General features: G+C 39.5%; 1 protein-coding gene across 1 annotated transcript in view; it reads left to right on the top strand.

The window, feature by feature from the left end:
* The first annotated feature begins 1,780 nt into the window (after nt 1-1,780).
* Nucleotides 1,781-12,801, top strand: part of LOC311488198 (uncharacterized protein) — a 36,069-nt gene continuing 25,048 nt past the window's right edge. Inside the window, exon 1 of the mRNA XM_084544744.1 lies at nt 1,781-2,096. Within this exon, the coding sequence (XP_084400870.1) occupies nt 2,006-2,096 (91 nt within the window). The 5' untranslated portion in view covers nt 1,781-2,005. The remainder of the gene's footprint in view (nt 2,097-12,801) is intronic.

The following is a 12,801-nucleotide window of genomic DNA, read 5'->3' on the forward strand; positions in this document are numbered from 1 at the left end:
TCTGTTCATGTCCTGTCAAGAAAGGTCAGATGTATTTATGATTTATTAAGACAGGAAGCAGAGTTGGATGATTATCTCCAATACCCCTGAAATCTGAATCGAAATAATACTTCCCCCTTCTTTGTATTACTGTTAGTGATGACAGGATAATGTTAGTTGCTGACATCTGTTCATGACTATGTCCCTTTATGTAGAAAGAAACCAGAATTGTAGAGTTACCTGATTTCCTGTACTATAGACAAGAGGATCACCCAACAAGAATAAACCCAGTCATTTTGGTTGTTTATATGTCTACAGACTGAGTTTACAATAGGTTTTGTAAATGAACCAGACATTCTTTCTGCAGCTGTTTATACTCTAGCTATAGGACTATAGTATAAAGTGTTGGGAGTATTCGCAGAGCTTACTTTCTCTGTGGAATAAGAAACTGAATGAGCTTTCTCAATCAGCAAAGATTGATGCCATTTTAGAATGGTTTTATATTTAGAATGGTTTTATATTTATTTTGATTGCTAATCAATCAATTGCCAAGCAAGCTCCCATTCAAACCAGCAGGGGACTTGCCATTTGCCATGATTTACACAAATTGATTTCCAGATCACCTCCACTCCCCTTTGGCAACATTCTTTACAATGACAAAATATTTGGCAAACAGGCAGCAACTTGCAGTGTTCGCAGTGCCCTGGATGTTTCCTTTATTCTTCAGTTACCAGAGACAATATGAGTGATGACTCTTGCGAGTCTTGTAGCTCAGAGGGAGTCTGAGCGCATTGGCCGGCATGGTCTGTGGGCAGGGCCAGCAAGAAAACAGCTGTCTTTATCATTAGCTCTACTCCAGTGTCTTGACTCCCCCCCCCCCCCCCCCTTTGCACACATGCACACAAGCACACACACGCGTATATCCTGGTACACCCTGGAAAGCCAATCACTTTGTGCTTTTAGCACCTTGTGAACATGGCACACAGCTGTTTCCTGTCATACTGGACAGGTTTAGATTTGTGTAGCAAAGGCTGGTTTAGGAATGGGATTTTATACAAACTGTTAAATGCTCTAGATTTAATGTGTAGTTAAAGTCAAAAGATTAGTTAAAGTAAAATTTAAAGCTAAAAATGATCATGTTAGATAGCATCCTGGCAGTGGAAAAAATCTGTCATGGTGCATTTTATTTTTAGTTCACATATTGTACTCTAATCAGATGTGTTGGCTCTGTGGGCAAATTCCTTGTTCCCACCATAAGTCAAGAGGTGTTGACCTCTGATTTCTCTCTAAATTTACACCCTGGATTCCCTGAGATGACCACCTACCCTCATGACCACCCACAGTGACTGTCACAGAGTTCCCCTGTCATTTTTATCACTCTTTCTGTACTTTTTACTCAGCACAGCACGGCTAAAGATGCCACCATTTTGTAAGCAATCTGTGAATGCTTCTCTTTAGCAAACGAGTTATAAACTCTATTCTTGTTTTTAACTGCCCAGTAAAAAGGGATCCTTAGCTTACTCTGAGTCTTGTTTGGTGCCCCAGAGACTGCAATAAAACAGCACTTTTATGATCGTACATTGCAACCACTTCAGAAGGAAAGTAGAACAAAAATCACATTTCAAACAAGCAAAGTCGATTTTCCTTGTCGGTTCCTTTTACCATGAGTCAGTTAAGATGATCACATTTTGAGATGGGTAGACAGAAAGAACCATTTGAAACTATGAGAACTTGTGAACATGGGTGTAGTTCTCCCACAGCCGCAAAAGCCTGTGAGAGGATGGTTATGGGAGAGGGCTGACAAAAGGGGGAGGAAAATTAGGCTCGCCAGCATTCTTCTCATTTAAAGCTGTAACTACACAAAAAAAAGCACTCACGCAGTCTGGGCTGGGTCTGCTTGCTGCTTACAAGGAGAGGCACTCTTGTATTCATGGTGGTGCAGTGATAACTTGAGCAATCTTTTTTTCTCTTTTATCCCTTTTCCCCTTGCTTGCACACAAGGAAGACTCATGTCTGTCTTATAGACATGATGAGTTTTGTGCATTTAAGGACTTTCCTTTTTCTGGTGGTCTCCGTTGCTCAAATTTTGATTGTTACATGTCAAGATGGAAACAGCGGTAAGTGAACCCCTCTGCTATTTGTTTTAACACCTAATTGCTGTTGGTTAAAATGTGTGAAGGTGGCTGACCTTCAAATATTAGCTTGTAATTTTTTAGGCTTGTACAAACTCAGAGGCAGAAGCTGGGTTTAGTTGTACAGAGTCGTTTTTGGTTGTGTTTTAAGGAAGGTAATTACAGAAACGCATGCTCTGTGTTAGGGAGAAATTACTAAGGATAAGACATATGGTTATTGCAAATTTCCTGCATCCCATGCTGTTGTTTTTTTTTTGTGTGTGCAACAGTGAGTTTTCCTTGTACATGACAGTTCCATTTGTTCTGTTGTCTCGTCCAAATGCAACATCTCTGGTGTGGGTGATTGAGACAAACCTTACATGGTCATAGACTTAGACATGATTTAAAGGAAATGAGAATAGCTCTAGTTTGGATTATCGGCAACTGCCAAACAAGCCCTGCATGTCAGGATACACTCCTGTGCACATCTGTCAGTGATTCCAAGTGATGTCACCTGAGGCACTGAAAATGTGCAGAGGAGGGAAATGAGCATCTTTGCGGTTTTGAATTATTCCTGCGGCACTCCACTGCTTTGGAATATTCATTAAGCGTCACCAAAACCATTTATTTCCCCTTTGGACTGCATTGTACATCTGCGAAAATTAATTTCAGCACCACAGGCTCACGTGCCTTTCAGGGAACACAAGCTGCATGTTAATTCAGGGCAGATGTGAGGAGATATGAGAAGCAGAGATGCTGTTGGCTTTTCTGAGTCACTCAGACTGTGGGACTGCTGATGTCTTTAGCTGGCAACGCCAAGGGCTGGAACACCTGAGTGTTCATGTTTTACTTGAACTGTGTTTCCACCTCTTTTTTTTCTTTTTTCTTTTTTCTTTTTTCAGCAGGGGTGTTTGATCTCTTGTTTCGTTACAGGGACTGTGCTGTTTCTGCTTATGATGTCATGGGCCACATAGAGCACAGCAAAGTTCATATGATGGGTACCTGGTGGAATGTGAAGTTAAGAACTGCAGACTGATTTGTTTATTTATTATTTAAAGTGGTCTCTCCCACTGAAAAAAAAAAATAGTTTGCTCTCTCTTCAGGACCAGTTCCACATAAAGCGGAGACTATTGTGTGACAGAGTGGCACAAGATAGTGCGCCATCCTGTGGTGGTTGTCTCATGCTGAATACTGACACCATACAATGATCAGGACAGTGTTGCAGTTCAGTTCATTTTCACATGGACACTGGTGAAGATACGAGAACATGCAACTATAGGTGGCTCTGTAGATTTCTGCAGATTTAACATAAGCAATGTTTATCTTTCGTAGCTCTTAGAAGATGATTTAAGCAGCTCTCCACCCTTGTCAAGGGTCTCTTCCAGTATTGGTTCATATGAACAGCACAGTGATGTTGCAGGCCTCTTTCCATGGAATAGTGGTGGATGAGGTGATTGCATTTCAGCCAAAGAAAAACAGTGGAAAGTTGATGGATCTTGCAGACTAAGGGAAAATGTGGTTCACCAGCACTTTGAGACAATGTGCTTGTTAGTCTGTGAAGGGGCTTTTGAAACACAACGTATGGAAAGGTTTTTACATTGCACAATTTTAATAGTTGTGTGGCAGTAGGAAATAGCAATATTCGCATTATTCGGTACATCCAGTGCATTTCCCAAACATACAACCTAAATGTTCCAACAAAGGAAACTCAAAATGGAATATTTCACATGGCCATGACTACCAGCCTTAATTGGGCCTTTTCGAACTTTTCTGACTTTTTCAACTTCAGATTGATTGCTCCTGATTATTCATGTAATGACTTAATTGCAAACAGACACCTTCTCTTACAAATCCTTATTCGCATATGTCCGTGTTGACTACTCTGACGTTATTGGCAAAGTTTCTGAGGGATCGAATTTTGGTGGAATTCATAAACCAAACAAGTTGCTTTGAAGGCCGAAAACATGTTCGAAGCACATGTTACGCATTTTTTGTCAGTACAGTTATACAGCTACAGATTAGAGTCATATGCCTGCACATGTGTGGAACGCTCACTTGCGGAGGAACATGAGCTGGCAAATGAGATCAAGGAGCTGAGTTTAAGCTCACAATTGGAAATGGTGATGCCAGCAGAGATTATCTGGATAAAAATATAGTACAGTCCTTATGGAGAACCTATGGAAGGAGCAAAAGTGATCAAATCAGTGATATTTGGAGAAGGGTTAAAGGATGTGAACATGGAAAAAATAACAGTAAATAAAATACTCCATTAACACAAAACAGCAGTGTGTGTGCGCAGCTTCAAAAAGAGAGAGAACTCATGTCTGTGTGTGTGTGTGTGTATGTGTGTGTGTGCATGTGTCCTCCCAGACGCTGACATAGCTATAAAACATCTTCAAAGATGCCACTTTGCGCCTTACATCAAAGAGACTCAACACCCAGCTCTTTGTGAAACTAGTGGCTTACTGGAGTTGGTTAGCAGTTACATTTGTCTCTTCACCGCCCGGTTTTTAATATTCATTTCAGCCAAAACACAAACCGGCTCCAAACGTTTTTCCCTCTCAGAGAAAACACACGAGCAGAAAGCAAAAATCTAATATTCCAAATCAACAAACCAACCAAATCAACATGAGGTCACCCTGTCTCCCAAATTGGTTCCAGTTGTTGTTGCCACATCACTGACATTGCAACAAATGGGCTGTTTTTTACCAAAGCTGAAACTCCAAACATGTGAATTGTACCAGGTCCACAGACGGATTTGATTGGAAACACATGCTGCATTTTTGAGCTATGACTTGATTACACGCCTCTTTTCTTCCAGGGCTAAAGGGGGTCGGGCGCACCAGTTCGCAAACTGTCTTCAGTTACACGTTATGGGGAGTTTTACCATTTGTCTTTTGTGAAGTGCCTGTCAGTGAGTTTGGATTGTTTTGGTGGCACAGACAGGTAGAGCTGGTGGACTTTTAATGCAGTTTGTGTCTGTGAGGACTCCTCCATGGGAACTACTTATAAACCAAACTATTGCAGTCAGCAAATGGAGGATAGGGGGGAAGGGATGATTTCCAGATGTTGGAAAAAAAAAAGTCTCTTTGGCAGTATTTGGAAAATATATTAAAAAAAAAAAAAAAATGGAGGGGGAGGAAGTTAAATGGCTGACGTAAAACATAATGTGTCAATATTCCTTTAAGGTGATTTGAGCATGGTTAATGTGAAACCTACTAGCTCATGGTTTAACTAAACAGTTTGAGAGGGATGTTTTATCTCCTGTATATCTACAGGTTCAAGTTACAGTACCTATATGTTCAAAGGATGTGCAATTATAGGTCCTCCTGGCAGGTTTCCTCCTGGTCCCTGTGTTGATTGGCACTTACTCACAGGAGAGCTACCCTGTCCTGTCATCCTCCTACATGGACTGGCTGAGAGGATCACAGGACAGAATAGCTCTCTCGCTATAATTGTCCTCATTTCATTCTAAATTGCGATGTGCCTCTCATGCTAGTTACACGACCAGAAAATTGGGGGAAAAAATAAAAATTGTTAAAAAGAGTAGAATTAAATAAACAGAATTATCTGTAGTTTGTATTTGGCTGTTGACAGGTACAAAACAGTCATTCATTCACTCATTCATCTTCTGTAACCGCTTGTCCTGTGAAGGGTCTCAGACGTACAAAACATAGACTGTATATAAATATGGACAGTGCGTCCCGACTCCCTTGCAATGGCCAAATTCATGGGGCCACATCCTGTTTCTAAAGTGTCAAATGACTAAATAAAATTAAACTTATCACGGATGAGTTATCAGAAATATTGACACTTGAACATGCATCAGTATTTTATGAACTACTTAACATGAGAGAAACTGTCCTTGAAAAAATAATAAATAAATAATTGAGGTGTATTTTAGTGTTTTATTTTGGCCCAGGTCCCATTCACTAACACTGAGGAGGTGGAGCTTATGACCTATACTGCAGCCAGACAGATGAGGGAAGCTTTGGCTTCACTTTTGAGGAGCTGTTCCGCCATCTATCTTTATTTACAGTCTATGATCCTACCAGTGTAGAAAGCTCATACTCAGAAGTCAGTTGGGTAATTTCTTTTGTGGTCAATAAAATATTGTTGAAAACAATGTCATATTTTAGAAAGCATCCTCATTGCCAGTGACTCCTAAAACAACATCTACAACTGTTTACAGAAACAACATGTATGACCTTATACAAACTACTGGGTAAACAAACTGGGCTTTCTGCCAGGATCATCAGATCATTATATTTTTCAGAATGCCTGAAACAAGCTTTTCAGTCATTCTCTTGGATATAATGGTCCTATGAGTTCTGTCCGGATTCACTTATTCACACAACTGTAGGAGGGTGCGTAGCTGCTTTCAATCGTCTTTACTGTTGACTGTTGTGTTTCTGGTGTGTTTTCTGGGCTGACAGCGTACACATTTTTCAACCTGGAGATGTGGGGTTTGAAGGAAGTCAGCACCAGGCAGACATGATGGTTAGTCTTTAGCCAAACATTATCATTCTCAACAATTAAAATGCGATATCATTCATCCTGAAGACCCGTGAAAACAAACAGAACCTTCATGTTTTTGAGAAGTCAGATATTGCTGGTGTGCTGTCTGTTGTAGTGGGTGTTGATACAGCTGCTTGTAGTTTTTCCAGGAGATCAGGAGTACTTTTTCCCATTGGAGCTTATCCTCTGCAGGTTGGCAGGTCTTAATGTAATGTAGCATTCCCTCCGAACATGTTCTCTATCTCTCCTCTAGTGACTGTTTCAAAGACCGTTGTAATTGCTTTAAATCATCCAGTTTCATGAGATGTTATGCCATCTGGGAATCCCTCAGTCCCTACAATTTCATGTACAACCCTAATATACCTTTTAGAAAGGTATGGAAAATAGTGGGATGCTGCTTTAATGTCCCTTTGTTTTAAAGGCAATATTATCTCATAAATTCTTGAAAATATGATAGCATTGTGTTTGACATCCGTAAGCTCTACGTTTAAATGCCACAGAATGGTGACAGCCAGCCATAATTGTAGGTTGTGGCTCAACCAAAATTCCAAGTTGTAGCTAAGTTGTGTATATTACAGCTGCAGTGGCAAGTGTTGTTGGGTGACAAGAGTCAGCAATGTGGCCTAAGATATGTTTAGGCTCTTAACAACTTGTTGGACAGCTGATTGACTTTACAGTGAAATGCCTCATATATGTGCGGTAAAATACCCTGAGGTACTTTTCAATCCAGGTGGTCCTTTCTGGAGCTGAAGCAGTGGAATCTATGTTACTACAGAAAAAATCATGTTGTTGTACAAACGAAAAACTTATAGTTAGACTGTGCATGCGATAAGTTAGACGTGGTTTAGATTTCCTTTACTTTATTGTCATAAATGTCTTTGATTTGGACAACATATTTTGAAGTTCCCCGGGTCAGTGTCAAGACTTTTCCAAACTCTATGAAACTGTCTTAAAACACAGAAGCATACTTTATTAGAATGACTGTATAGTTGTTTTCTTTGGTGCATACAGTACTTTTCTTCAAGGACCTCATGTCAAGAAGTAAAAACCATCAGATGCAGTATAGTTTTAACAAACATAGTGATGGAGTATTTGCCATGCTTCCTTCCTAGATCTCAGTAGAGGGTATGATTTTTCATAAAATGTAATCTATGATTAAACGCCTTGTGCACAAAGCAGATGCATGTGCTAATAAGGTTTTCAATATTATAATCCCCTGTTTCATTGGATGATGGCCTGTTGCATCAAAACTGGGATTTCTTATTTAGGTTTCTGTGTGTCAGAGTCAAAACATGCCCAATAGGGTAGTGAGTTATTCACTAAAGAGAAGGGAGCATTCTTTTAACACAATGTGAGTCTGTGCTGCCCGTTTCTTCCTGGCTGTAATGTCCAGTCAATGTTCCCGAACAGACACATCTCACATTGAGCTAGACCACTGAGATGTGGAAATGTCTGCTTGTTGCTGGTGACTCATGGCCACCATTTAACCTTGATGATTTCACCAAATGGGTAAAATGCTGCTGCAGAGAAGTTAAAGTAATAGAGGTAACGTTCAATTTCAGACTGTCAGCTAGCAGCCAACACACATTAAGCGTCCTTGGTGCTCTGGCTCTCTATTGTTTATGGCACATTGTGGAAAGTTGGTGCAATTCAACCAGAAGAACAACAAATGTAAATGCTGTAATTTACAATCTGCAAGCTTTAAAATTGTATCCATATGAATGGAAATAAACATTTAAACAAACTAGCATTTGGCAGTTTGTAAACATGCTTCAAAATGAAAGCAAAGCCACATGGGTTTGCCCAAAGGAACAGGATCCCACAGAATAAGCTTGTAATTGTCATGATGTTTGGACATTTTTCATTCAGGATTGACTTATCAGTGCCACACCAACAAATACCTCAGGTTTACAAAGCTTGAAGTGCACAGTGCACCATGTTTGTCTTTATTTACCTGAGCTAAATTGCAGCACTAGGAACAGGCTTTGGGTTCTATGTAATCACATGCTAACTCTTGGTTCTAAGCCTTTCACTGATGTGGCCTGGTGTTTAGAGGGAAGAGAGGGGGAAGCTTTAAACATGGGATGATTTCATCATAATTTTATGTATTAGAAGAGTGGGGGCTGAAGGGGAAGAAAAGCACTGGAACAGTTGAAGACCCGAGTGGAAAGAACACTGAAAGAAAAAACAGGAGGGAGGAAGAGGAGGGGCAGAGGATCAGAGCTGGATTCTGTGAAGAGAAAAACAATAGTTAGAACGTGAAAGGATGTGAAAAAGTTGCAAAAAGGGAAGCTCAGGGGACTATTTAAGACATGACCAATACTTCACTGCACACTGCAATAGGCTGGATCTAACTCCAGCACAGGAAGTTATGTTGAGATGGAATTTCCTCCAGAATGGCACATGTTTCAGCTCTGTCATTAATGACGAACGATCAAAACGATGCATCTGATTGGACATTAAAACTGCAAACGTGTGCATTTTAATGAAGTTAATGGGGGTGGAGACATGCCAGCACTGATACTAACATTACAGATGTACATGTTACGGTAACATATTATTAAAATGAGGTCAGCTGGTGATTTGTTGGATCTTTACAAAGGAAGACTCCTGAGATTCTATCTTTCTCCTAGTCGTGGTCGGCCTTTTGAGATGCATGCTGCTCAGACAGCTGTTGATGACATATTGCACAAAGAATGCATCCAATAGAAGGGAGGAGGTTCAGCAAACAAGCTGCAGCAGATCTGCCAAGGAATAATCCGCAGCTTGGCACTGATGACACTGCAGGAACGCTCTCAAGATCTTAGTGAAAATGTTTTTCATTGGTGGATGCATCTGTTGGTTTTCTGCCATAATGTCACAAGGACATGGGAGGGAATATCCTCCTCATACTTCTGTCATTAGAGAAAATGGGTCAGGCAGAAATAGAGAGAGAGAGAGAGAGAGAGAGAGAGAGAGAGAGAGAGAGAGAGACTATAACTTACTGGACATTTAACAACAATTAAATTTGGACTTCAAAACATGTAACCAGACAGTTTTCATAATGCCGTTAATACACGTATATATATATAAAAAAAGATGTTTTGGTGGTAGCGAGGTTAGAGAGGTTAGAGGGTTCTGTGTATCTCAGCTGAACAAATGTTTAATGGCATTATAGCCTCTCATCTCCTGCTTCCTTAAATGAAAATGTTATTAGAGCCTAAATTAATATTAATTTTATATATGCAGTATACATTATCCTAGTAATTATCAGCACAGCCAAAGCACAGACAGTCAGGCTCCACATATGCCTTTGAAAGAAAAGAACCATGTAGCCACTTCTTTGCTAGTGATCCCCTTAAACTGCGTCAGGACAGTGCTCTGACCTTATCACCCCTCTTTGTCTGGCTTCACCATTTACAAAAAAATGCAGGCTGCAGTAAACATCAAGGGCTGCATTTAGCCATAAAGAGAAAGTGATAAATTCTGTGCTTGCGCCTGGGGCTTCAGCTTGAGTAACCTCACCACAGGAAAGGGGACTCAGCTTCAACCCCTGTCTCTGGTTCTTCTCTAGGGTCCCTTATCTTTTCAGTTTTGACCAAAGCTACAGAGCCACTGCACTGTCTGTCCTTAAATAAGAAGTCCACTAAATCTAATGAGAGCCCCATGTGGTCAGTACCTCCAGAAAGGTGAAGCTTCAATTATAACAAATGTCTCTGGCAAGTACTAGGAGAGCACTTGATATTGTTCACCTGGAAATAAGTCATGGCTTCTGTTTCAGAGAGGATAATGGAAAATGTTCAAACAAGCATACTTTCAAAATGTTTTGTAGGATCTTTTTGGCCTAAACAACTGTTCCAATGTGATGCTTTATACAGATTCAGCCTCTGCTTCCCAAAGACTTTCCATAACACTAGAGTTGTGCTTGATTTAGTTTAGGACTGTGAGCTACCTTTAAACTTGTATTTCTGTTAATACAACCATTGTCTAGCTTCCAGCTTTTGGTTAGATTGTGATTGAAAACTAAGAGTTGTAGCATTAAGACAGTTTATTCCTTTGATTCTTTAACGTTTCATGCAGAAGTTTTATGCTTCTTCAGTTAATGTCAAAGGGGTTTAATCTCTGGCTGAACTGGAAAAATATGGCTAAATTAGCCTGTAGTTTACATTAAGAAATGTGTGCATAGCGATCATCGATTCCTCTTTAGCTTGTTCAGGGGGAGTTGGTTCCATAGTGGTATTGATTGCTTTTAATGTTGTTAGTATTGGAATTTTAACAGTCTGCAGTTGACATTATTAAACATTCTGGGTAAAAACCTTGGCTAAATCTCACAATCGAATGTAAACTTACTGTAAATGAATTCAGGTTGGTGACCTCACTTTATGCTGTCCAGTTTAAGATGTAAATGTTTATGGGAGAAGATCCTTTCCTGATGGGCTGCATACATGATGTGTTGCATGCTGGCCACGGCCAAGCAGCTGCAATATTTCACAGAGCTGTTAGAATAACAAAATGGAGACAGCGACAAAAAGAGCAACAGGGAGGGAAACATAGGGTTAACATAAGCATGAACAGAAAAGGAAAAAAACAGGACTGTGGAGTCAAAGTGTGTAAAGATACAATGTGTTTTGATAGGGATAAGGAGAACGAGAAGGAAATACATATGAGAAAATACAGGCTAATGTGAAAGAAAAAAGTGGGATTTAACAAAAGGAGCCCCAGGCAGACATTTGGTTTGAGGAAAGGATGCAGTGTCTTTAAAGTGCTATAATGCTGAGGTCTTTTACAAGCAAGCATGTAAATGCTCAAAATGCAAATACCTTGTTACACTTCAAATTGTGACCAAATGTTGCTATTTTGTGCGCACCGGATTTGTTGAACAACAACTTTGACCATAGTCTGCATTTGAAAATGCAAACAGATGTGTTGAACACTGAATTGAGCTGTAGACAGCATGGTTAAAATTCCAGAACACACATTTTAAGGCTTTAAAGTATTGGTTAACCTACAAATCCTACTTTTCATGCACCCCTATAGTATTAGGTATCTACCCCTACAGATTATTTCAGATTCACTTATTATTTTAGAGGTTTCTGCCCTCTTCATCATGAATTCTTTTTTTTTTCTTTCTAGTGTTCTTGCTACTCTGGTTATGTCAACAGTTTTCATACAGAAAGGAATTCATCAGTAAAAAGTTTTTTGTACCAATTTGTACTAAATTTTGAACAAAAAAAAGTCTTATAAATTAAATTCAAAAGAAGTAATAAAATGTTTCCATTCACTACTGCTATACATACATACAGTACATACATACATATAACATGAGATATTGAGATAAACATTGAGATCACCTCACGCAGATCTGTTGTTGTCATCCACCACTACTTTTGGTCTCTTCAGTGAGATAACACATGGTAATCTATGCTTTTATTAATAGACCAACTTTTCCAACCCCTTTTCCGCCTCCGCAAAGTGTAAAAATCAAATTTCAGCAATGATGTTCTTGAACTCGTACACTCTGATGCATGTGCCAACTGGAAGTACCCACAAAAGAGAATGGAGATCCACCTACAACATTTTCTTCATATAGTTGTATTTTGCTAGCAGCAGAATTATTATTATTATTATTATTATTATTATTATTATCGCATTTCTCATTGATCTGAACATGGGTCAGTACTGCAAGGTTTAATGCCTTGAATTTTTTTCTCTGACCTTTGAACATTTTTCAACACTCTGGCTGACATCAAGCAGTACGACTATTTTGAACAAACTTTGAGCATTAACCACTCTCAATCCAGAAGTATTCATCCATTTCTAACAGTCGTCATTTTCTAAAGCATAAACCCTCCGAAGAATAACTGGGTAGTCAGTTACCTTTAGTGTAGAGAGAATGGATGTTTTATAATATGATGGTGTTTAATTTTGATTAAAACACAGCTGCATTATGTTACCACTTTGTAGCGTTGGCCAGTATAACTTTCATCCATCAAGTAGGAAGAGGCTAACTCTGCCAGGAAAAAGAGTCGCCCTGCTCTCTCTGTTTAATTAAAATGCTTCAATCAGAAGTTAATAATACAGTAAGTTAAATCAACCAGTTTCACTGTAAGCATATTGTTCTAAGAGTTTCAAAGTGGAACAAAGCTGCTGAGAGTATGGAAGACATGTGGAAGACAGAGGATAAGACCAATAATGCTTAACCTGTAACATTAGC

This window comes from Chelon labrosus (genome assembly GCF_963514085.1).
Source record: "Chelon labrosus genome assembly, chromosome: 5".
Lineage (NCBI taxonomy): Eukaryota > Metazoa > Chordata > Actinopteri > Mugiliformes > Mugilidae > Chelon > Chelon labrosus.